The 25879-nt window shown below is 41.6% G+C and overlaps 2 protein-coding genes and 1 long non-coding RNA gene across 4 annotated transcripts in view; 2 read left to right on the top strand and 1 right to left on the bottom strand.

Moving 5' to 3' along the window:
• The window catches only part of nf1a (neurofibromin 1a), a 71684-nt gene that overhangs the window by 14213 nt on the left and 31592 nt on the right, over nucleotides 1-25879 (bottom strand). Inside the window, 15 exon segments of the mRNA XM_063906435.1 lie at nucleotides 520-661; nucleotides 742-803; nucleotides 969-1183; nucleotides 2449-2728; nucleotides 5413-5553; nucleotides 5633-5826; nucleotides 6350-6552; nucleotides 6695-7035; nucleotides 7156-7588; nucleotides 20067-20177; nucleotides 20805-20951; nucleotides 21209-21355; nucleotides 22142-22239; nucleotides 22372-22530; nucleotides 24514-24576. Of these exon segments, the coding sequence (XP_063762505.1) occupies nucleotides 520-661; nucleotides 742-803; nucleotides 969-1183; nucleotides 2449-2728; nucleotides 5413-5553; nucleotides 5633-5826; nucleotides 6350-6552; nucleotides 6695-7035; nucleotides 7156-7588; nucleotides 20067-20177; nucleotides 20805-20951; nucleotides 21209-21355; nucleotides 22142-22239; nucleotides 22372-22530; nucleotides 24514-24576 (2736 nt within the window).
• On the top strand, nucleotides 4018-9736 carry LOC134879885 (uncharacterized). Of its 2 annotated transcripts, none has more exons than XR_010167879.1 (3): nucleotides 4018-4178; nucleotides 7750-7913; nucleotides 8100-9736. It is a non-coding gene; the product is annotated as an uncharacterized LOC134879885 (long non-coding RNA). The 2 variants fall into 2 exon arrangements; XR_010167880.1 differs by having other exon boundaries at nucleotides 4072-4174.
• On the top strand, nucleotides 15259-18349 carry omgb (oligodendrocyte myelin glycoprotein b). Its single transcript, XM_063906438.1, has 3 exons — nucleotides 15259-15456; nucleotides 16027-16230; nucleotides 17042-18349. Exons 1-3 carry the CDS (start codon nucleotides 15452-15454, stop codon nucleotides 18012-18014), a joined length of 1182 nt encoding a protein of 393 aa, XP_063762508.1. The 5' UTR covers nucleotides 15259-15451; the 3' UTR covers nucleotides 18015-18349.

Below are 25879 nucleotides of genomic sequence, written 5' to 3'. Positions count from 1 at the left end.
GAAGTAAAAAGTCTAATTTAAATGTTGTGTAAGACATGAAAATTGGTCACCAAGAAGTAGGGACAAGAGAAAAATGCCCTTTAGAGGGTGTTTTAACAGCTATGTGATATATTTAAATAATATTTTGAAACCACTGTCTACAACTGTATTTACATTTCGCCTAGGGACAAGTATATTTAACACAAGTGCATGTTTTAGCATTTTGGGCATGGGTTATTTATAATTTTACAGGTGGGACAGATAATATCCTCCAATTCTGGAACTATCTATCTGCAAATACAAACTACTCCATCATAGTTTACATCTTTGATCTTATGGTATCTTACTTGTTTTTTCACAATAACGTCAATGTCAATGTACTTTATTTGTATTGTTTAGTATTGTTTGGGGCCTTAGGATTTTGGTGCCAGCTGAACAAATAGTTGGTGCCAGAGTTAAACATGAAAAATTGTTCGCACTCTGTTCCGAAAACGCCCTGGAACCGCCTTGATGGAAAAGGGACAAGATGCGCGCTCTCACCCGGTCGATGCTGAGCAGAGGGCTGGCCTTGCTGAGGATCCGGATGATCTGCTTGATCTGGCCGTGGCTCACCCTCTTACTGATGCAGCCGAACACCACCAATGCTCTGGGCTGGAGGGAGGGGTTGTACTGGAATGCGAACCTGGAATCCAAACACAGGCATTTGTTAAAACCTGCATGACTTATTATTACTGTTGAAATAAAAATAGAGGAGGTGCATACTTCTGTGCCAGCTCTGTCCACTGGTCTAACCACTTGCAAGCTGGGATGTCCCTCATACAAGCCTGGGGGAGGACAAACACAGAGGATAAGAATGAGAGAAACTGAGATGAAGCAATCCTTTGACTATATTATGAATCTGAATAAACTGTTTGCAAAATCTTGGATCTTTGGCTTCTCATTCCTGGAATAAATGCATTTGTGGGACAGTGGAGTGACAAAAGACTGACCTCCATGATCTCCAGCAGGGCCTCTGTGACGGTCTCCAGGGAGGACAGGGCGAAGGTCTCCCTCTCGTAGGAGCCCGGAGAGAAGGAGCGGTCTCTGTAGCTGGAGCGGAAGGCGATGACGGCGGCGGACTTGACTTTGCTGATGCCGAATAGCAGGTAGAACTTGGGCAGGGAGAACTCGGTCAGGCTCAGCCTCAACACCTGCTTCGTCTCCTCTGAAATCACAAAACATAACAACATAATTAACCCTGCCTCGAAAGCCCTTACTTTGCTCTCATGTCACACTGTTCACATGCACTGCAACACTGTTCAATTCAACAAAATATCTGTATTTTGTCTGAAGTGTAAGTCTGGGTAAGTTAGCATCTTACGACTGATAAAAACCTTTTTTTTTTTACTGACGATGCCATTATAAGTCGAAATGTTAATTATTATTAGGAGTAAAATGTACTACGTATGTCAAGTAGTTACGAATTTGTTAAGGATTGACAAATCATTGGAAACCAAATAAAAACATGACACAATATAGATTTTCATGTGTGTAAAATCCATAAGAATAACAATTTACTAGTCTTTGGTTATCATAATCATAAGAATATAAAATGTTTGATTGTATGCATCAACGGGGTGTTAATAAAAACTGTACGGATCGAATCACAATGAAACTGTCATTGTCAATAAGATCGGCAGTTTCAACCCAGCTCCTTCAGTTTACATGTCCTTTGAAAGTCAGTGAAGCCCAAATTGCTCCCATCAGTGTGTGTGTGTGTGTGTGTGTGTGTGTGTGTGTGTGTGTGTGTGTGTGTGTGTGTGTGTGTTATGCAGAGGTGTTAGAACTACTCAGGTCTTGTCACAGTAAAAGTCCTGCATTCAAAATGTTCCTCCAGTGAAAGTAGAAAGTACTCTCATCTAAATGTACTTAAAGTAGAGACAGTAAAAGTAGTCATTGTTTGATTGGTCCATTTCAGAATAATATCTCTGATATGTTTTATAATTATTGATCATTAAAGTGTTCTCAGAGCTGGTAAAGGTGCAGCTAGTTTGAATGGCTTTGTATACTGCAGGGTAGCTGCTGAATTTACTCCAGGTGAACTACAGTCTGATTTAAGGGCTGATCGTATTTACCATCATTAATCCAGATCTGTAAAGTAACTAAAGGGATTAAATAAATGTAAAGGAGTAAAAGTACACCTTTTACCTCTGAACTGTGGTGGAGTAGAAGTCGAAAGTAGCAGAGAATTGAAATAGTACAAGTACCTCAAAATGTACTTACTTCTTAATACACTGCTACTTAAATGTCTTAATGTTTTTGTTAGTCTAGTCTCTCTTTGTCTCGTCATATCTGCACTGCCGTTGTCCCGCTGTGAATCCCCGGCTGTGGGATGGATAAATGCATTCTGATTTATTATTGATGATCAGTGTTATCCTCACTGCAACTTCAGGCTGCCGGCCAAATCACAGAGCTACAGTCGGTCCTCACCGCTGAAATTGAGCTGGGAGCAGGTGCAGAGGGAGTGGATGATGTTGATGACCAAACCGTGGGTGGAGGCCCTCAGAGAGAGCGGCCCCGTGGCTACGAGCAGGGTCACCACATGGAATAGGTAGGGCAGGTGGGCCGCCACATCCAGAGAGTTGTTGAAGGACAGCATGAGCATGTAGCGCGCCAGGATGGCGATGTCGTCCCACATCAGGTGCTGCTCCAGCGTGGGCGTCGGCGACAGGCACGTCTTGTCGATGATCTTACACATCCGACCAATCACCTACCACGAAGAATAATTCCAACATTGAAACATTGCAGATAAACTTTCCATTTCAACTTCATAATAATAATAATGCCTGGTGGGAAAATAAAAATCCAGCGCCCTATAGTTTAGCCTTCCGTTATATCAGGGCTCTTTAATGCTTTCAGATTAAGAACGCCCCATTGAAAGAAAGTTGGAGCAGGGTCCCCCTTCCCAAAAGTGTATACAATTGGGTTTAATATTGAACTGGTCCTACGCTATTGTGTTGTGCGGCCAAGTACTATGTATAAACATAAATGTGTATGTTGCATGAAATACTAAGCCGTTAAAATAGTAACCATAGCAGCTAGGTGTTAGCAGCTAGGTGTTAGCAGCTAGGTATTTATATTACATAATAATAATAACAACAATACATGTATTCTGCTCAAAGTCAATTTAAAGAAATAATAATGAAAAGACAACAACTAAATAAAGTCTGCTATTTTTCAATAGCAGACGCTGCTAGAGGCAGAAGACTGTGGCAAAGGACACTGATCAAGGGACTATAGTTGAGTCTTGTCAATCTGCAGAAACAGCTGTATGTTGTTGTTGGGATCAATTTAATGTCAGCAGTTTTGCCATCAGAAAACAAAGTGGAATACATCTTGAATATTTATTTGCATTTTTGCTGAGAGCGTAAACTTTGGATTCATGAAACGGTCCCCAGTAAAGAAGAACTAGGATCACTTTTAATCAATCAAGTCAAGTTTAAATTAATATGTTCTGTGTCAAGTTAATGATTTATTTAGTAAGTAGCCATTTAATAAGCGGGACTAAAAGATGATCATCCCGTAAGAGTTCAATGCAACCAATACTCTCTACTCAAAACTGTAAGTACAGTTTATGACACAGACTGATTAAATAGACTCTGAAGCAGTCCACAGTGCAGAGCCACGGTTTACACTGTGCATGTATTTCTGGATATGGAGATGATGCATATAAAAATATGGCTTTGGTTGTAACTAATTACAACATGGCATATATTCAACTCTTGGGTGACACAGAGTTCAAGAGCAGCAGACAAGGCCTCATTGTGCTCAGTAAGCTGTCCTGCCATGACATCAGACAGTCATCACAAGTATCACACCAGCATAAAAAGTCATGTATAATCCCTACACTTTTCAAATTGAAGTTCCTAAATTCAGCACTAAATCTTTGGTAAAACAACTCAAAATCACAGAGGGGAGCTGCACTTTCACTTCAACACTGAGTGGCTTTTCTTCCTCAAAACTCATCACAATGGTCGCTATTCAGTGCCGGGCTGGAGTGTGCCATAATAGGAGCCGGGGCCTGGCTTTGCTATTGTGTCTGCTGCTGTATGTTGTTGTTTGGATCCAGAGCCCACAGCTGATGGATAGTGAGTGAATGAGTTTGAATACTCCAAGTCAGGAGGGAAACACAGCATTGGATTCATTTCTTCCCTTAGTAAGTAAGTCATTTTTACATTTAAGGCTAATTCCTAACACCAGTGTCATTACAAAACTAAACCTCTAACAAAGGTCGAATTCATTCATCTTCGTCATTCAGACATGATTAACACAACCATGTCCTGCTCTGATGCACCACTTTTGTACCTTTTGTGAGAGGTGTTATTCAAAGGAAATGTAACCTCACTGGAAACATTTAATGTTACTAGTATAATGACTAAAATGTTGTGTTGAGGAATAATACAGCAGATGAGAATGGTGGTCTGTATATGAGTTGGATGTTAATGTTAGACTCTGAAGGATTCTCTGAAGATTTGTAGTTTTTAAATGGAGTATTCAGATGCACTGTCAGATAAAAACATGGGCACTCAGTTCACTGCGTAATGCTTCTTTGCTATAGAGACCCATCCTGTTCAATATTCTAACTATCACTTGTCTTGGCTTTTGTGGGGTTTTAATCATCACACTGCCTTTCTTTATTTTCCTAACCTATTGTTAACATAAACCTCTATCAGATTCCCTGCCTTAGTTTTCCATAATCATCACACAATTAAGGCCAGAGCTTGCCAGGTAAGGTTTTACAGGTTGGTTGTAAAACATTGATCATTATGAGCATCAGTCATTTTCTGTATCTACTGCTGACTGTGCTCTTTTCTTTAAGGATCAGTGAAATTTGTGAAATGTTGGCTGGGATAGTTTTAATATGAAAGTCTGGCCCACTTTATTGTGAAAAACTGCACACTTCTGATTGGTGTTACACCTCCACTTTAGTGTTGAAACCTGGAGAACCCCAACGCTCTGTGCTCAGGCACCTCTTGCTCCCACTGTACATCCACAAATGCAAGCAAATTACATGACCACAACCATTATTGTCAAGGATGCTACTTTAACTGAGAAGAAAAACTCTCCAAAGGTTGTTGGGAAACTCAGTGTTAAAGATACTCTGCTTCCACTGGCATTTGTCACAAACAAATCTTTTACACTTTGTGGTAACTGCATGTATAGGGTTTATATTATTTACTTTCAAACACAATTCCCTGATCACTTGTCTAAACACCTAGCATGACCATGAAGATTGATTAGACTTTAGTATAGGTAGACAATAACATGAATGGCTTTTCGAGGGATTGTTGCTTTAAGAGGACGGTAACATCTTTAGACATCAATAAGCTAATTCTGTCTACGTGCTGACCACAGGTAACTTTGCAGACACTATTACAGAAAGTGTGAGCTCACCTTGCTTGAGACCAGTTTGACATTCCCTGAAGCAAGAGCCACTGCAGTATCAGCCATGACCTCTGCTTTGATGGAGCCCAGGCCTCCTGTGGCACTGGTTTTAATAAAGCTGTCCAACACCACGTCCAGCAGGTCTGTTATCTAGAGACACAGTGAGAAGGTCAAATGCCAAGTCCTCAATACATTTTTCCATATTATACGATAAGGGGTAGGTACTCACCTGGCCCAGGCTGCCCCAGATCTTAGCCTGGATAGAGGGATACATCTGCTTTTCATTGATCGTCATGGTGATGAGTTTGTCCAAAATGGCGGTGACGCGCTGGCGCTTGGCGTCGTCGTTGTGCTTACAGAAACGGACGAGGTTGAGCAGCCAAGGGGTCATGTACTCCAGGCAGAGATGTTTCAGCTCAATACCTGCAACAGGACAACAGTTATCAATACACTTTATTATTAAAACAATATCATGAATAAATCACTTTACTCCAAATGAGGATGAGGGCTTAGTGAACACCATATTATAAGTCCTAACGCTATTTGGCTTCAAACATTAAAAAAAAAAACTAGCATAAAATGAGCATCTCTTTAAAGGGGAGACTGGTGGGTACTAGTGGAACCCATTTCATTCAGAAATCTAAAAAGGTAAGAGGTCAGAGGGTACCTTCGAATACGGCCATGTCAGTTTTTCCATCTGCAAAACGTTGCCTAACTTTGGATTGTTTTTAGTCTCCTGCCCATGACATGGTCGGCGCAAATGGATTCTTAATTGTTTTTGGTTTAACATAACACCAATATTTGTATGCTTGTATTAAAAAAGCAAAAATTCAGAACCCCATATGAATCCAAAAGTGTTTTGGTTAAAATCACAAAGAGTAAAACGAGTAGGAGTTATAAGGTGAAAGGCTGCATGTCCTCCAGAAGCTGCTTTAGGTGGACCTACTTGATTTGCTGAAGCCTGAGATGCACTCCTCCAGAAACTCCAGCGTTAGATGGGGCTCATTGGCAGCCAGAGTCTTGCTGATGGAGACAATAAAGAGGGTGTTGTTGGCAGGGATGCAGAGGCCTGACGTCTCCAGCAGCTGGCCCTCTATCTTCAGGTTGAAGGTGCAGGTCAAAGCACACAGTAGATTGTAAGCCGCAGACCTGGATGAAAAAAAATAATCAGAGGAGTTAGACCCTATTAAGAGAAGTGCGAAACGCAGTTACTTTTTCCTGCTGGGGAGGTAACTGTGTCATTGTAACCTGGGAAAATCGAGAATAACTCTGAATGGCTTGCAGTACTGACCTGAGACTGGGGTCTGAACTGCCGAGGTTCAGCAGGGCGATGTTTAGCAGAGTGCCGGGAACATCTTTTGGTCGAATCTTTGTGTGCTGTGGGATGGAGTCAGGCTGTGACAGCTCCCAGCGTGTCCTGATGTGGATGATGGACTGGACGATGGCATCACATTCCTGGTGCATGAATGTGAGCGGCGTGCCCTGGTTGGCCATGGTGAGGGTGAACTGGCTTTCGTCCACCAGGCAAATCTCCTCAATCTCTGAGGCATAGTAGACGTCGTTGAGGAAGACAGGCTGACCCAGAACACGGGTTCGCTCTGCTGAGGTCACTTGAACTGCCGTCGAGCCAACCTGATCAGCAAGAAAACTTGTGTTGTTAAAGAAAACCAATGCTCACATTTTTAATGACCGTACTAACTAATTATTTCAGTCTTACAGCACCTTTTAGGACTGCTATGGAAGTATCCTCACCTTTATTGAGACCTTGGTGTCTTTATGGGCCAGCTTTAGGGCATTATGGAACACTTTAAGGTCTTCCTCCAGGGTCAGCGTGGCCGCAGGTAGCTTCTGTTGGTCTGGTTCAATGTGCTCGGCCAGTTTAGCTGGAGAGTCAATGAACTGGAGCCGCTTGCTGCCCTTCAGGCCCGTCAGTAGCCGCTCATGGTACTTGGTGTACTCCCTCACCCAGGTGTTGCAGTTGTACACAAAGACAGCTGCTACATTTTCATAGGCAAAGCCGGGAAAGACCACGAACCACTTGGACAGGAAGTCGGTCTTGAAGCGATTGCTGGGTCCCACGTGGGTCAAATCTACTACTATCTCGTAGGGTTTAGCGTAGTAGGGTTTGAGAGTGAGGAGCACATGGTAAATGAGCAGGTCACCATTGATCTGTCCTGTTTTGAACCTAAAGAAAGGAGATCAAAACACTCAAGTCACATAAGTCCAGCATTTTGTAAATGATGCATTATTGTTTGTTGGGATGGTTATGTTCACACAACACTGCTTAACATTTCTCTCACACAACAATGAAACTTCATTTCTACTTTGTCTTTCAATTTTTGCAAGAGCTCTTAAGCATCTGTGAAAAGAACGAGGCACACCAAAATAACCTGACCAGAAACAGACCCATAGAGGGGGACAGGAAGTGAGTTCAGAGCTTATCAAGAGACCGTCAGCAGCTGCTGTCTCAATCCATCTCTCAACAAAACCTTCACATAAGACTACTCCAAGTAAGTAATGTTATCATACTTTTAAAATAAAATAATCTCATTTCTTGTCTGAATTATTTGCAATAGCGTTATGTAAGTGGTTGCTTTTTTATAACAAACAGTGATTCAATTCATTTGGATTCAGCTTAAAACAGTTAAGGTGCATATTGTGAATGTCGAGAAACATTTCTTCTCTTAATTTCCCAGCACAATGGAAGGCACCAGAACTTCTCTCGGGCTGTTTGTACTGCTTAGCCAGCTGCTGCTCTGCCCTACTGATGCAAACCCAGACCATTCAACCATGAAGCCAAATTTCAACACAACAAAAAATCAAGGAGACAACTTGACAAACGCTATTGGCCACACAAACCAACTTGAAATCGACATGAATGGCACCCGTGCCGACTGCCTGATCGACACAGAGATGGGTCTGATTGCTATAGGTTCGGCAGGGGGGCTGATTGTGTGGCTGCTAGTTGCCGTTGTGGTATTGGCATGCCAGGTCTACATCCTTCAGCACAGACAATATGGCCCCAGACACTCCCGGTCCAACATGGACTTGAGAGGTGCGGGTTACTGGGCTGGTGTCCAGTCAGAGGACCGAGGGCATGTTGGGCCTTGTGATTCCAGTGTCATGCTCGAGGAGATCAAAGAAGAGGGCAAGATGGAGGAAGAGAGCCAGCCAATCGAAGAGGCTGGGGCAGAACAAGTGGCTTTACTTCCTCAAGAGAATACCAGTCAGACGCAGAGCACCAGCTCCAGACACTGCAGTCTGGAGATTCCAAGGGACCTAGAGGACATGCCCCTTGTTGTGTGAGGAGCTACCCACCTTGGTAATCCCTCAGGTCCACACTTCACTTAGACAAATAGCAACCAGTCAGTTCAGTTTATTTTTCAAGTTGATTTGCCTCACATAACTTTACTCAAACCTCAGTAAAATGCAAGGCTTATAATACCAGATTTATGGAACAGATTTACTGAAAAGGAGAGTTTTAAAAAAAAACCTAATTTTAGAAAAGTAAAATGATTTAAAAAGAAAAACACAAGTCAAAGTTCCTCTATATTTAGATTAAGTAGTATAAAGGCTAATTCTGGAGTCATTATACTTTTATTATCTTCATCTAGACCAATATGATTACAATCTTGTACAACATACCACACCCTATGTCCTTAGACCCTCAATTCCAATAAGGAAAATCTTGTTTTTAAGAAGAATAGTGCTGCTGACTCTACAACTCCACTGTACTTCCTGGCCAAGCCTTTGATCAAGAGTGACGCAGCAAGGAAGCGCTCTTTTCTTATAGCGTAAGGTGTACTCTATTAAGGATTATTAGTTTTGTATAACTTTTAAATATCTAACCTGAAAAGCTTCTAATTTCTAAGCTTAGCAACTTCAACATTTCAACAAAACTGTTTGATTTGGCTCTGTGTTCTGGATTTATGATATTAAATGTGTGGACACAATACATTTAGGAAACAGACAAATGTAAACCAAGAACCAATAAATCAACCCCATTTAAAAGTGTCAAAGAGATCCTATCTCTAGATTTGACGAGGTCAAATGATGGCCAGAAATGTGGGAATAATATATGTTAGTGGTCATGGTTGTTTTCACAAATCTTTGTTGAACTTTCCTCGGTCTGTTAAGCTGTTCATGCTCTTTTACCTGTACTGCAGAGCTTCTAATACGAGTGTTCTTATGTTAGTTATTCATAAGAAACAGAGCTTGTTAAATTTCAGGTTTTCAATAAATTGTTGTTTTGCAATCCACAATGTCTTAAGTTTCAAATCAATATTCATTTTATGTGGATTTATAAATAAACCTTGAAGGGGTGATTGTTAGAAATGATGAGTAGGACAGTATTTACTGAAGTAGTGAAGGTGTGTAAAATGATATTTCTGATATGTTTGAACATACAATTTAATTATAAACTGAAAATAATGTAAAAAGATGTGTGTGTATTCAGTTCAGACTTCTAAAAATTAGTGAATTGGAATAGGCCAATGCAATTGCAATTGGTGCATCTCTATTACTAATACAGTATCTCTAAAATGTTCTGATAACTGCTCTAGGTACTGTAATTTGGAAGTGCACAGATACAATTTACAGTGTCTGGGTGCTTTCAGTGCACCATCGGCCGGGAACATTACAGCGAGCATAAACCTTTATTGGTTTCTTTGTCTACATTATTCGACATGCACAGGTTAATGCTGCCAACTAAATGGCTTTAATAACATGATAAAAACATAAAGACTTTATAGATCAAGTCACTTTTTAAATGAGAGTCATGTCCATTTTTAAGTTGTATATTGGAAATCCTTACCCGGGTACATTGATCCTGACTGTGGATATGCCACCATTGTTCTGCTCACCATGGTTGATGACTCATGAGAATTAAGAGGTCTGTATGAATATAACGGTTGAAAGTACCTAAAAAGTAGGCCATAAGGTATAGAACAACATGTTTTTTGGGGGGAGATTATTAAATGTAAGGTTCCACATAACGGATTACTATGAGATACGATCAGGGTTTTGTTAAAAAAAAAAAAAATGCAGAAAGTCTTTGGTGTAAAAGACGCATGAATACTCATGTACAGCAAACAGGACTTAGAATAAGGGAACCGTTTCACTTCCTGTAAGTGATGCAAAAATCAGTCAGCGTTTGAGCCTTTCATGCCCTTAGTTCCTTTTTTCATTCAAGGGCAATCCTGTCTGACAGGCAACACCATATTATCCTTTACCTATTTCAATTTATAACATCCTAAAGCGACACCGACCAGCGGGTTACGGAGCTTATCTGTGTAAAGTCATTGGTAAGTACATTTTAACTACTTTAATTATAATGTAATGTCTTAAATGTAGCCTCAGGTCCAACATATATCTGGAGAATTTTGGGTTGATGAGCTAAAAATAGGGGAAAGGTTTCTACACAGAAGTGTTTTGAAACAGAGCCAAGGTTAAAAATCTGTCCGGACACCTTGTATACATGTGCACATTACAACTTAGTGGTACTCATCATAAATAAAGTGCCTTGGAGCGATTTGTGAAAATGACGAGAAACATAAAAACGTATTTATTGCCAACCTCGTCAAAGCCAACACTTATTTTCTTGACTGAAAAGATAAAGTCCTTTAGTTTAAGATATTTAAATGTTGTAAAATGTAACTTAGTGGAAAAACCACTGTGAGTCAGAGGAATTGTTGAAGGTAGAGCTTCAATACACCCTGTGAGTAACGTTAAAAACATACCCATTTAGAGTTGCATTTTGAGGAAACGCTGCAACACTTAGTTATGTTTCCAAACACCACATTGCTTCAGATTGTCCGCTTGTCACCTCTGACAAAATGACTTCCTCTGTTCTAGCTCAAGACACAGCAACCAGCAAGAAGCCTGAAGAAAAAAAATGACAGTCAATTCTGTAAGCCTGATTTTCACAGTGCTTCTGCCACTGACAGCAAGCGGCACAGTGACATCTGGCCAGAGTTTCAACTTCACTGATGTGATGACAGGAACACCAGTACCGCAAAAAAGATTGGCTCAGGACGTGTTTACAACACGGGAGGTTTCCAGCTTAAATCCAACCTCAGTGCTGAGGTATATACAAAAGACGGAAAAGCTACAACTGCAATGCAGACTCTAAGAACGCCTTCTAAGGCTTACCTTCCAGGTATTCCAACATCAGCAGCTCCAACCAATTCCACAAGGTCAGACGGCTCAACAGTAGGCATCAAGTCCAAAACAGAAATACAACCTAGTGTCACAACATCAGAAACAACTAATTCAACACCGTCAATGCCAAGCAGTTCCACCCTCAGGCAATTCTCGACTGACAATACGACCCATTCATCGACACGTCCAACACTGTCTACAAACCCATCTACAGAACAATCCACAAACCCATCTACAGAACAATCCACAAACCCATCTACAGAACAATCTACAAACCCATCTACAAACCCATCTACAGAACAATCCACAAACCCATCTACAGAACAATCTACAAACCCATCTACAAACCAATCTACAGAACAATCTACAAACCCACCTACAGGTGCTGATACTACACAGTCCACAGGATACACAACTCCAATGACCACGATGAAGAAATCGATCATCTACATCACCAATGCAGACCAAGTAAACAAGTCAAAAAATCAAGTACCCCATGGTAAAACAGTGGCTGGGCTGATAGGCGGGGCCCTGTTATTGATGATGGTAGGATTCCTGGTCATTTTTATAAAGAAACGCAAGCTTCAGAAGCAGCAGATAACAACTGGAGACTGGGCCGGTCCTTCCCCATTTCTTGAAGACGGAGCTGAAAATGGCCAGATAACGCTGAGGTCACCCAGCCGGATTTCCATTTCCAGCTTCCTGCCTCAGAGACTGTCCAAAAGGTTGTCCTTGCTCCAAGAAACTGACGAGGAGTTAGAAGACATGACACGAGGGACTACATTTGGAAATCAAGGGAGTTCATTTGGTCAAGAGGGGGATGATATACAAGAAAGCAATGGGGTTGCTGTCCCAGAAATAAAAAGCACAGGAGACCCTCCAAAGACTGTTGAAAACTCCGTCTCAGAGACCAAAAACACGCCCAACAAAGACAACAATTCAGATGTTGCAATACAGAATCAAGAACATGTAGAAGACCCTCCCACTCCACCTGAAACTGATTGATGACTTTGGGTAACCAAGCGTGAAGTTAGCAAAACACACACTTTTCTGGGTTGCTAGGCAGCAATAACTGTGACTGAGTGAACAGGAAACCACTGTAATTGATCTGTTGAGGAAATCCTGACGAGAAGTTATATTTATCTAGATCTCTACTGTAAAATGTTCTTTTTATTATTATTGTCAAATGCTCAACCCTGTGTAAAGCACAGGGCAGTGCGAGAGTCATAAGTCACACTCTTGTAGACTTTACTTCTGGACAACAAGGGCTCTTATTTTTTACTTATCAGCAGGATAAGTGTGCCTCTCCCCATCACCCCTTGTGGGATTCTGACACCAGACCCTTGCTGTATTGTTTTTATCACCCTGTAAAAACTTCACCTCAAGAGTATAAATCTAAAATGCATTTATCCCAACACTTCTGGAGAGAACGTTTCCTATAAAAAAGGAGCACACAGGCCCCTTTTCTTTCTTCTTGCAGGTGCTGGTAAAGCAGAAGGTGAAGGATACAGTATGTGGTGGTGAGACACAACAAGGAGAGTTCATTAGAACTTAATTTGTGAATATTGACCCATTAGAAAAGGGTTAAAGGGTAGGATGAGAGGCATGTCTGATATTGCAAATGTAATATGATTCATGGTATTGCAGGGCTTGTTCATTTCTGCATCATTATCCTGATAATCATTGCAACGTATATTTAAAATAATCACCATGATATATAGTTATATTTCACACATTTCATGTAACAAATAGTGTGCCTAAAGTGATTTGAACATTGCACTAGCACTTATTGCTAGTATAACAGCTGTGCTTATGTGGTTATCATAATGTGTATTTTTAGGATGTCATGAGCAGAGTATGTAGACATATTTAATCAAGCTGTTGGGTCACCCTGTTCGTTTGCATGTTGGTCATGATCCTGATCATAAAGCTTTTGTATGTAAATGTATATTTTGTATATAAAGCAATACAGTTATGTTATTGTATTTGGAGATTTCTGAATGTGAGGCAAAGAAAAGGAGCTTAGTTCATTTGTTTTTTGTCATGTCTCTGATTGGTTTTGGTTGTCACCTACAAAGCAAACCCACTTCCACATCGCAAGTCATCCTACAGCTCTGCATTAACTGGTCGCCTCAAAAGACTTTTACAATCAGAAACTCAACGACTCGACTGCGACTCGATTCACTTTGTGTAATTATTTTATCTAAGCTAATTTGATAGTCATACTTCAGGTTCATTTTATTGACGAATGTACCAACACCCTATTAAAGTTTCCGTTAGTTGAGAAAACATTGCAACCACGTGCTAGTTTCAGACCGTACAGGGCAGGAAACCTCCATCCGGGAGCGTCTTCATACTTTTGATTGCCCTTAAATGATTCTGCTATCTTTTATTTGTAACAATATACAGCATTTATAACAATATGTCTGAACTTGAGGTTTTTTATCAACCTGCTATAGCCTTTACTACTTTCCTAAGATGCAAGATTAACACTTTCAACATTTTTAATCGAGTATATCAGGGGTGTCCAAACTACGGCCCGGGGGCCAATGTGGTATATGGCCCACACATGAATCCGGTGCTTTTTCTTATATTGTATTTATTATATATTACAGAGTAGTATTCATGAGGAATAAGCCCACTTTTCAAACAAATTCAGTTGGTGATTTTTTAACAAATCTTGGTTGATTAAAAAAAAAAAAAGCCCTATTACTTATTTGCAGAACACATGTGAAATATACCTTTTATATTTCCCCTTATTAAAAACAATCTGAGGCTTCTGTTTTAAGGAATGAGCTGCCAACGCCTCATGTAAATAAAACCCTATATAGACCTTTGATTTCTGACAGTTTTTTTCCAAATAATTGACCAACTATTAATTGATTTTGATAACTCATAAATTAACTTAAGAACAATATATCTCACCTCTACTGAGGGGCCCAGCCCTTCGTATGTTTTTGTATATGTGAAAAAAGTTTGGACATGCCTGGAGTAGATCATTTGAATGATCACATCTTTGGGCATTGACATGGTTGATATGGATGTTGCCTATTAACATATGCAGCAAACACAGAGCAACATTTGTAGTCATTTGAAGGTAAGAAAACATTGCTATGAGAGTGGAGAGAGTGATCAAAACACTGAAGTGACTTAAAAATACAAACGATCAGCTTAAAAGAGGCAAAAAGGCCTTTGGCATGTAACCCTTTTTACATGGAGTGGTACAGTGTTGACATATTTTGTAGTCCCACGCAGAAGTTAGCATCACATGGGCTCCATCCATAAAAAAGCAGTAGGATTTACTTACCAGACGTAAATAGCACATCAACAAGCCAGGAAGTGCTGACATGCCGACTTATTTCTGGGTTTAGGACTCATTCCTGCACCACTCATTAACGCCATTTTTGAGAATGTGCTAAGCATGGCCACAGTGTACACACACACACACACACACACACACACACACACACACACACACACACACACACACACACACACACACACACACACACACACACACACACACACACACACACACACACACACACACACACACACACACACACACACACACACACACACACACACACACTCTGCTTGCCTCATCAGCAGTGGGCCGACTCGCTGCTGCAATTCTCTCTCCTCCCCCCCCCCCCCCCCATCCTATCCCAAACCTCCAGCTGCATCATGATCCTGCAGAGCGCTGAGCAGAACGGGGGTCCGGCACATGCAGAAGGTATGTTTAAGTGCCACGCTTCCACATCAATAACTGCCAGAGGGAAAAAGATTTAGACCTTCCGACAGCGACCGGTAACAAAGACAAAGAAAAAACTGCAGCGCTACCAGACGACATGAGGAAAGGAGAGATGACAGAGGAACACTAAGAAGGATGAGGTGAGTGATTTGACACGGGACGATAGCGGAAAACACGCGACGCACATGCACCTGAGCAGAGAGCCGTCACATTGTTGTTAATGCAGTTATCCATGTAAAGTAGTGCTGGCTCATCTGGATCGACTCCCTGCTCTGTCACTATGCAGATTTAGCCGTTTAGTATCACATGGAGACATTAATAAAAGCACTTGTAGTGCATTTTAAAACCAAAACACGGGAGAATATAGTCCCAGCAGAGCACCGACTGCCATCTCTGGCCAAGAGAAGCAGCGCTCCGACGTTTCTGGAACAAATTTGAAGGGTGTCCCACAGTCCCGTCTTTGAAAACACAGACACACACATGGACCTTTCGTTTTTAGATCACAACATCTGCAGTTGCGGACACAGAGTGATGTTATGGCCCTGAATGAAATGAGTTCCACTGCAGCACTCTGAGCTCCTGTCCCACTGGCAGAGCTTCAAGCCAAAACAAAATGGAACTAAGAATTTAGATTAACCAATCTATAATATTGGAGTGACCATAATACAGACTCATTACATCTGATCACATTTCTAACTCTTCCTCTGTAGAGCCCTGACCATGGCTGTGTGCTCTGCCTCTGTGCTGCTGCTGTGTGTGCTGCTGCTGCTGGGGGGCCCAGTGCACTCCATCTGCCCCGCGGTGTGCTCCTGCAGCCGGGGACACCGCGTGGTGGACTGCTCGTCCAGAGGCCTCACCAAACTACCGCCTGGTCTGCAGCACAACATCCGCTTCCTCAACTTCTCTTTTAACAGGTAAGCAGCTCTGGGGGGTTATCTGGTTACAGTCTGGCTCTGTTACTGGGCACTGCTGGAAGGCACACAGTTGGGGCTACAACCGTTAAGGGGGTCCTCAAAAAGCTAAACTTTTCTAAAAGAGGATTGGGTTACAGTTAGAAAAAAGGGATATTTGGCCAGTGTGTATATGGTACGGCAGCTTGGCAGGTGAAAAGATATTCTTACTTACATTGTTTATTTCTATTTCTTGAAAGCATTTCCTCATTTCTCTTTTTGAAGTTGTATTTAAAACAGAACTAGTTAACATGAGTTCATCTTTAGCTTTTTGTAGTTCTTTGTTTACTTGTTTATTAGCCCTATCAAAATCATATTACTCTCTTTAAGTGCAGTCTTTCTTATACTACTTTCTTCTGATTTAAAGAACAGTACCTAGTGCTTTCAAGCTAGCCATATTGGCTCAGAGTAAAAACGTGGTGCTCTGAAAGAGGCAGGATGCAGGAAACAAAACATGAAGCCATCTCAGCTGATGATCTGTCGATGCCTCTAACAGGACGCACCATCTCATCAACTGTCTTACACTAAGAATGTAAAGTGTAAGGATGATAAATAATCTGCAATGAGGAAGCACTTTGAATACAACCACTGAGCTGTTAGCAATGTTAACATTAGCACACTTGACTACAGAGTCAAATCGTATTAGTTCACAGACTACAGAGAAGCATCTCCTATCGTTATAGAATGTTGTTTCTTTTCTTATCAACTTTTTCTGAATAAAAGCCAACTTCTCTGTGTGACATGTATACATTTTAATTTTGCACTCTTGCTAAAGCTTGCAGGGTCTGGAGAGCCAGCTCACCCACTATGCCCACCTCCGCACGCTGGACCTCTCCTACAACCGGCTGGACGCTTTGCCCCCCGCCCTGCCGCGCTCTCTGTGGGACATCCGAGCGGCAGGGAACCACATGCGCTCGCTGGACAAGAACAACACGGCCTACCACTGGAACCTGAAGGTGTTGGACCTGTCGGGGAACGAGCTGGAGAGGGTGGTCTTCATAAACAACACGCTGCCCAGCCTCCACTCTCTCAACCTCAGCCACAACAGGTTCTGGACTGTGCCCACCAACATGCCGCACAACCTGCAGATTGTCGATTTGTCGCACAACTATCTGGTGCAGATCCTGCCTGGCTCTCTGGACCGCCTGCCGAGGCTGGCGCAGTTCTACCTGCACGCTAACAGCTTTTCCACGCTGACGGAGGGGATATTTGAGAAGCTGACGGGGCTGCAGGTGATGACTCTAGGGGATAACCCCTGGGCTTGCGAAGAAGAGGAAAACATGACTATGCTCCTGGCGTGGGCGGAGCACAGCCCTGCAACCATCCTAGGCTGTCCCTGTTACACTCGACCCATCTGCGGGCAGAGCCGTCAGTCCACACCGGGGCACTCGGCGCTGTTCACAGAGCCCCCACTCTGGGTCGAGAGCAGAGCTGAAGGGTATGATGGTGAATCCCCCGCGAGGACTGGGGAGGTCACGTCTAACTACCAGGTCAAATCGGCTCTCTTTGAGACGGGAATGTATCAGGACAGAAGAGGCACAAATGGATCTGAGGACCAGGGGATGTTGGTCTGGACATCCACTACGAGTTTGGACGGATTCTCCGTGCACGCAAGCACAACAACAACAACGACGACAACGAGAAAGCCCAAAGTTTCTAACTCGAGGAATAAATGTCTCAGACTCTTCATGGAGACTCAAGAAACGGTCACTCTGACTGTTTTAGTCATGACAGCAGCATTCTTCTGAAGCAAAACACTGCTTTTAAGATTATTCTGGACAGTGAATGTATGACCAACTTACTCGATTTACATTTTTTGTAAAAAAAAAAACGACTGTTACTGCCTTTTGTCACCAGTATAGCATCATGTTTTCAACTAGCTCAACATGACAATATCTCAGCTTGCACCTAAGACTGCTGTGCTCTACGCTTTCTTTATAATAGTGATGCTCGCGCTCTATTAGCCCTGCTGAGCCATTCAGAACTGGATTGATATACTTTACATAACACTCACTTACACCCTATTCAAACTGTCACTGAGTAGTAAGGTCTACACAACAACACAGGAAAAGAGGTAAGAATAAAGGGCTAGTTGCAAGCATTCAAATACAAGATCATGGAATGGTGTTACTGCCTGCTACAGAAATTTAATAAAGAATTAAATCAGAAACTCAAAGAATGATCACAGTGCAATGCATGAATCCCAGGGTTTTGTCTAAACTGGGTAATAAGAGTCGCTGCTCTGCGGATGTTTGCGTTGTTTGAGGTGCAATATATGACTCAGCAGTAATAAGACATGAAGAAACTATTATTTTCCGCTTCCCTCTAATGCATTATTTTCCCCAGAAAGTGGGCGGGCCATCATTTTGACCAGAGGTGGTGTGAGGGCCCCAACACTATTTTCTAGAAAAACCCCTGAATCCCCTATGATGTAATACTACTACAATGTCGGTCTATCAACATATCTGCAAACACAAGAGCTGTTTATTGCTGTCAAAAAAATACTTTGTTTCTTTTGTTAAATTTAGTAAGCTGTGACTGTTGGTGCTACTTTTCATAATGTAAAGCCATAGAGTGGCGCAGTCATGAGGTATTATTGATGATATAGCATTGCAAGGACTCCCTCTTCAAAAAGAGAAGATTTTCTGGGGATTTTTCCATTGGATTATGAAATTTTGCAGAAAACAGGATTTATGGCGCGTTTATGATGCTTCCACATTCTGTTTAACAGGATAATCTCCACAAAATAACCTAATTGTTAAAGTGTAAATGCAATTCCAGGAGTGGCTAACATCTAAGGCTAAAACAAGCTAAATCACGCTAGCATGACTTCAAGCCACCACCGCTAAGCTAAAAGCAACTAAGTATAATGACGTGTATTAGTTACTCGAAATGTATGTACTCAAACAAAACATGACATTTTTTAAAGTTTGTATTAACTACAGCGCTTATTTCAGTCCAACCAAAAACCCATTCGCAAAAATTTGAGTTTGAGACCAGGGAACCCAGATGTGCTGAAATGCTAACTTGTTTCCTGCACCACTGTATTGTCCAGTCGAAAGGGGAGCGCCCTGCCTTTCTTATTTTCCACGGCTTATAATCCACATTTCCATTCATTTTCGTAAATCACACTATTCCGAAGAATTAAAAAAAGCAAGGCAAGGGAAGGTTATTTGTGGACACTGAAATAAATCCAGGTGTGTATCCAGCTTCACATTTTAACTGCCGTCAGCATGGTGAAAACCAGCCTTAAATGATAAAACAGTATCCTTCTTTAGTCACAAGACTGCAGGACTACTTGTGGCAGAATTCAAAGGAAAAGAGCAAAGTGCATACAATCTATCATTTATACGAGAGGTTAAACCCTCCACTTCCGTCACATTTCAAAAGATCTACGAGCAACTGTTGCAAACATTTAAAATAAGTTAAAAATCATTATGTAGAATTCCAGATGGACTGTTAATGACACACTTTCAGTTACATTTCATTGCAAACAAAAACCACCTAAACAAAAAAATAAATACATAATAATAAGTCAGTTATGCACACTGCTTTATTGGACATTAAAGCATAGGATTAGAGGTCTTACCAGGACAACAAAAATAATAAAATTGAAACTCCAGGTCCACTTCCATTTCAACATGACTCATCCCACATCCACAGATGCCTCTCCGTGAAAGAAGCTGATATGCATCAGTAAAAGAGCTGATCCAGCCATATTTGAAAGGATGTGTTACGGAGTAAAAACCTGAACCAGGCAATACCCTGACAGCAAGTGGAGAAGATAGATGGACGCTTACCTGCGGGCCACGTAGTAGAAGACTGGGTTGCCGGTCTTGGAGGTTCCTGCCTGGTAGAAGATGTTGAGGGTCTTCAAGGCCTTGAACTCCTCCTTCTCATGAACCTGGTGCCTGCAGGACAGAGACGAGAGGATCAGTTATCCTTCATTTATTTTCAAGAGCTTTGGATGAAGCACTTTCATCACAAATCAGGATCTATTAAAGCAATAGAATGATATAAAATAAACCGAGGAAGCCAATTTTAGAGGACATCATAAAGCTAGAGAGTGTTTCAGAGAGCCACAGCATTTAGTAGCTGCAAAGCCAGCTTTTTATCTTTTATGGCAAGGATTAGAAAGAAAATAAATAAACATCCAATATTGATTTTGTACAGCTCAGTCAGAACGCAATGCAGAATTTAGCTATTTGGTGAATTATGACATTAAAAAGCTGGATTTAGAGTTAAAATATGACATATTGATGCCTCTGTTGCAATAGAGAATAATGTGAATATAGAAAAGTAATAAGGGACACATTTTTATGAATCCAAGCCACAATCTTTGAAATCAAGCGATGGGTGAGAACAGGATTAAGATACATTTCCAATCACAAAAAGTTAGCCTATTTGAGCCCTGCATGTAAACTAAATGAATCCCGCTAGAGGATAAAGTGAGACTGAGCGGGCATTCAGCAACTGCTGGAGTGACTCGCTTGTTTTGAGGGATGGAATGATCTGTTGCTGGCAGCTTGCAGTGTTACCTGGTCATGAACTCCTCAAACTTGGAGCTGGTGAGGTTGAGGCTGGACCAGTGAGTGTCAGCCACAGGTTTGTGTTCCGGAGGGCCCAGGTAGGCCAGCAGGGTGGCCATCTTGTCAAAGGGTCGCCGGCCGACAGCCTTGTGGTCCCTGAAAATAAGACCAGAATGGTAGTGGGGTATGAGGAAAACTCTGCCAATTTGGCTTCATTTGCACTGAGCAACTTTCATAGGAATGAACGGGGCCAAGCCTCCAACTCTGTATCCATCTGGTTACTTATAGGGCAACAAGTTTTGCTGTACTTTGCATTGGGATGCACTCAAAACAGCAAATGTAAGAACAGAAGTATTTAAATTGAGACACAGTAGAACACAGCAGTATGTGCTTCATAAATCCTTGATCCTGACCTGTTACTGGAGAGGTACTGGCCAATCCTCTCCTGGTTATTCCACAGCAGGCGATGGAGGGCCAGCACATTCCCGTCGCTGATGAAGGACAGACTGTGGTTGACGGAGTCGCTGGGCGGAGAGTCAGAGGCTATGTCCAAGAAAAATCTGTGGTGGAGAGAAGATAGTACGGCTTTAGTTAAAGGAACTCCGCAGGGTTTGTACACAAGTGGCGCTCTAGAGCAATGTTTTCAATAGAAGGGTCTGTAACCGTAACTTTGTAAACCATCATCAAGTACAAAAACGGTATCCATAATGGAGACCTAGGGCTGCTGTATTACTTTGATGCAAAGGTTAATCAGAAAAGACGGTGATATGATACAGTAAGAATTAGGGGTGGGAATCACAAGGGTCCCCACGATACGATACCATCGCGATACCTAAGCCACGATACGATAGTATTGCGGTTCTACGATATGCTAAGTATTCCGATACGATATATTGCGATATGGAGCATTTCTGATTTCTTTCTCCGCTGACTCCATCTTTGTTTTGACTAACTTCATGCCAATCCCACTGACTTTACCAAGGGCCGTGACCACACAAGCACAAGCGCCGCACCATCTAGTGGATTGAAAAAGCATAGTTAATAAAATATCGATACTTGAAGTCCATGTATCGACACAATATCGTCACGCAAAGTATCGCCATACTATGCTGTATCGAATAATTACCTCACCCCTAGTAAAGATTCAATATTCGTTAAGCTGTGGCTTAAATGTCACATCAATAATTAACTGGCCTCTAACCCTTTTAGAGCAGGTGTAGTTTGAACAAAAGCAATATTTGGATATCGTTTTTTAAACATATAGCATTATAAGTGGATAAAAACACAGAGCAGGGAGGAGGTTCTGTGCACAGTGACTGAATGAGGGGGGTTCATTATGCGCTTACCTTCTGGCTGAGTCAAAGTTGCTCTTAACAAAGTCGTTAAAAGGCCTCATGTGTTCTTCTTTCGTGAACAAGACGTGGTTTGCAATGCTCTGCAGAATCTGTGGGAAGCAGACCGGAATATAAATAATTCAGATTTAAAAAATGACTGTTGAATAAATGTACCTACAATGACACAACAGTACGACTCCATATTGTGTTTAAAAAGTCTCATTTAGTTTGTCTAGCCCTACCTTGGACATGAGTTTGAGACCCCGCTCTATCCTGGGTAGGGGCTTCTTTTCCAAGATACCAGCCTCATAGGGAGAAACAATGGCCGGGTTGACAAAGCGCAGGAACATGGCGCTGCCCACCGCGCCGATGCTGTTCTGAGGGAAACGCTGGCTCACCACCTGCGTTCAGAAGGATGGAGGGAACCAGGGAAGATAAGGGGGGGGGGGACAAACGGGAAATGTAGAGAAGAGAAGGTTTTGAGCAAAGCGAGGAAAAGATGTATTTCAGAACATTGAAAAAGAGCAAAGGTGGGGGGGGGGGTGATGAGAATAACTTAATATACATGTATCGATGTGTAACGTAGCAGAGCAAGGTCAGCCATGGGCAAAAACAGTGACAGATGTTTGGAAGGAGGACAACATGTGAAGAGACTTAGAAACTACCCAGGTGATTTGGAGCTAAAAAAGGTTCCTGTTACAGCCCGAGAAAGAGAAAAGAAAGGAAGTGCAGTAGAAGGAACCCCTCTCTGTTGTTGAAGAATACAGAAATTAAAAGCGGATGACAAATGTGGAGCTACGGTGGGAAGCGGTGGGTGAGCGGTACAGGTGCAAATCCTAAAATATTCCACATGGTGCCTCATCGCTTCTGCTGAGAGCTCAGATCCTTGCCCAAGCGTCCAATCAGTCAACACCACTGAGCCACAGTGGCAGATATAAAGTAGAACGTCTACATTTCGTTCTGTGATGGATGATTAGCAAAAACAAGGTTTGGAGATGGTTTTTAGATCTGTGGTTAACACAAGCTCAAGAGTCTTTCCAATCTTGGTTTAATGACATAAAAAATGTATTTACCCATCCTAGTGCTAGGAGCAGTACGCTGCCTTTATGTACGGTGCCTGGGGACTTGAACCGGTGACCTTCCGGTTCCCAAGCCAAGTTCATATGGACTTCACCACCAGCGACCACATTAATTTAAACGCATCACAATGCTAGGGTAGAACAACTGATTGAACTGCACACTGAACAATAACTGCAGGAAGTCTGTGTAAAAAATGTACTTTTGTTATTCTAGTATAATCAATGTGTGCTTTTCTTCTACATATTAACATCTTAGCTTATTATAAGTTATTGCATTCCCTTTTTCTTTTACCTGCCACTTTTGCTGTAACAAATGTACATTTCCCCGCTGTGGGACTAATAAAGGACTTCTGATGAAGGTGATTTTCCTGTTGGCTGTTGTTGTTTAAACTGTGTCATTTTCTAACAATCATTTTGTTTGCCTATTGTGACTCAAATTAACCATCCGACGAGTGTGTGAACGCACCATTCTATATGTAGGTTTATAATTGTTAGAAGGATCGTGTGTGACCCTTTTTTAAAAATGTTTCCTTAGTTCTTTATATCTGCATGAAGGAAGGTACGAGTCATTAGGTTTCATTACCAGGCTCCTCTTTTTTAGCCAGGTCTGGCAGCAGATTACATAAACTGTGGCTATTTCAGCAATTCATTTTCTGATTTCAGCGCTTTAAGGTCATTTTACAATACCATACTCTTTCAAGTGGGGAACCTTTTGGGTGAAAGAAGTGAGAAAGTGGGACTTTTGATCAGCCGGGTTCCCCTTGTGTGCAGCAAAGTAGATCAAGCCAGAACAAACCTGCAGTGATCACTGAGGCTTTTGGAAGGCAATGCAAAAGAAAAATCGAACTCAAAGACATTGCTCTTCATAAGTGATGGAGGAAAAGGACAGTTGGGGAACCCCACACGTGACAGAGGGAGGGCAGTTTGTCAGAATATTTCATCTAAACACCATTTATTAAAAGTGAGCCATTAAAGATGGAGAAACATGACTGAGGTGCAGATGAAATTTTTCTGAGAAAATGTCCAGAGCAAACAAAGTCCAGAAAGAAAAGAGAGCCGCAGTTTCCTGGGACTGTTAATTGGAAATACAAATGGCGCCAATATTAGTACAATGATTTTAAGAGAGGGTTGTACACAGAGCTGAATATGGAGAACAGAACCAAAACATTTCCACCAAAATCAAAACCAACAATTTGAAAATTAAGAAAAATAAAATGAATTAAAAAAATGCAAAAAACTTGTTTGTTTTTTTTGCTTTGGGGGAGGGGGGAAGTGTCTGAGGGAAAATAGATTCTCCAAACTTACTGCTTTTTTGTTTTCCTTTTTTTCTTTTACTGTTGCTTTATTCAGTAGAGAGTGGCAAGTAGCCTACAGAACAGAGATGAGCACAATCATGGTCACAGCACCAGCTACACAACACACACACACACACGATCTAACACACTCAAGGTGTAAGCACATTCACATCTAGGTATAAACACAGGAAAATCAAAAACTGCTGTTAGAAAAAAAGTGTTCATCAGTGCTCAGGGGACTCAAAGCGTGTCCATGCATGCTCTAGCAGAATGTGTCTGTGTGTGTGTGCCTACATAGCTGAGAAAGGAAATCCAAAGATGGAGAATGAAAAATCAAAGATGTCAACACATGGAAAACACAAAATCTGTGGTAAAATAAACAGACCTTGTTTTATAGGTTTGTGTGAAATATTCAGAATTAAAAATAAATGTTACACCTAAATCTATTTATTTAGTTTTTAGGTGTGAATAGGCAAGGCAGAGGAGCATTTTTTTCCTGCCAAGTAAGGGTAAGATAGCAAAAGCAGTGCGAGGCCTCCTGGACAATCAGGTGGGAATGCGTTAGGGGTGTGAATCACCAGGGTCCCCACGATATGATACTATCGCGATACTTAAGCCACGATATGATAGTATTGCGATTCTACGATATGCTAAGTACTGCGATACGATACATTGCGATATGGAGCATTTCTGATTTCTTTCTCCACTGACTCCATCTTTGTTTTGACTTCCTGCCAATCCCACTGACTTTACCCAGGGCCGTGACTGCACAAGAAAGAGCTCAGCAGCATCTAGTGGATTGAAAAAGCAATCGTTACCACAAACTTTCATTTGGATTTGCAATATGTATAGTTTATATAATAACATATTGATACTTGGCGTCCGTGTATCGATATAATATCACCAGGCAAAGTATCACGATACTATACTATTCTGAGGTTAGACTATGATAATAGTTTATGATATATTTAAAAGGACTGTCATTTTCTGTAATCCATTGGTTTTGGCCAAGGACAGCAGGAGCATTTGCCTACTAACATATGTCCCCTACCAGACACTGCAGCTCTTTTGCTTTGGAAGCTTACACACGCCACAAGTCTTTGTGGCCGCAACACTTCAGTCGTTTACACTAAGGACAGATCGTGACTGAAGAACACAAAAGCTAATGCAGCATTTTCAAATTGAGTATTTAAATACAGGTTGAATGAGTTAATTAATCGGACTGTCAAAGGAATATGACACTGTTTTTTTTTTCTGGGAGAGAAAATGTTATCTCACTTGTTCTTGTAGCGCCAACTGCTCATCATTTAGGAAAAGAACAGAAAATAATAATAATTTCTCAATGCATTTCAACCTGATTGTGTTGAACTCGCGCT

The sequence above is a fragment of the Eleginops maclovinus genome, chromosome 18, assembly GCF_036324505.1.
Source record: "Eleginops maclovinus isolate JMC-PN-2008 ecotype Puerto Natales chromosome 18, JC_Emac_rtc_rv5, whole genome shotgun sequence".
Classification (NCBI taxonomy): domain Eukaryota; kingdom Metazoa; phylum Chordata; class Actinopteri; order Perciformes; family Eleginopidae; genus Eleginops; species Eleginops maclovinus.
This window is presented reverse-complemented; position numbering and strand designations above follow the sequence as displayed.

Bases quoted from the DNA above. Each gene is read 5' to 3' on its own strand.
- omgb (XM_063906438.1), top strand. The intron at 16,231-17,041 runs GTAAGCAGCTCT...CTCTTGCTAAAG, and splicing joins CTCAACTTCTCTTTTAACAG to CTTGCAGGGTCTGGAGAGCC.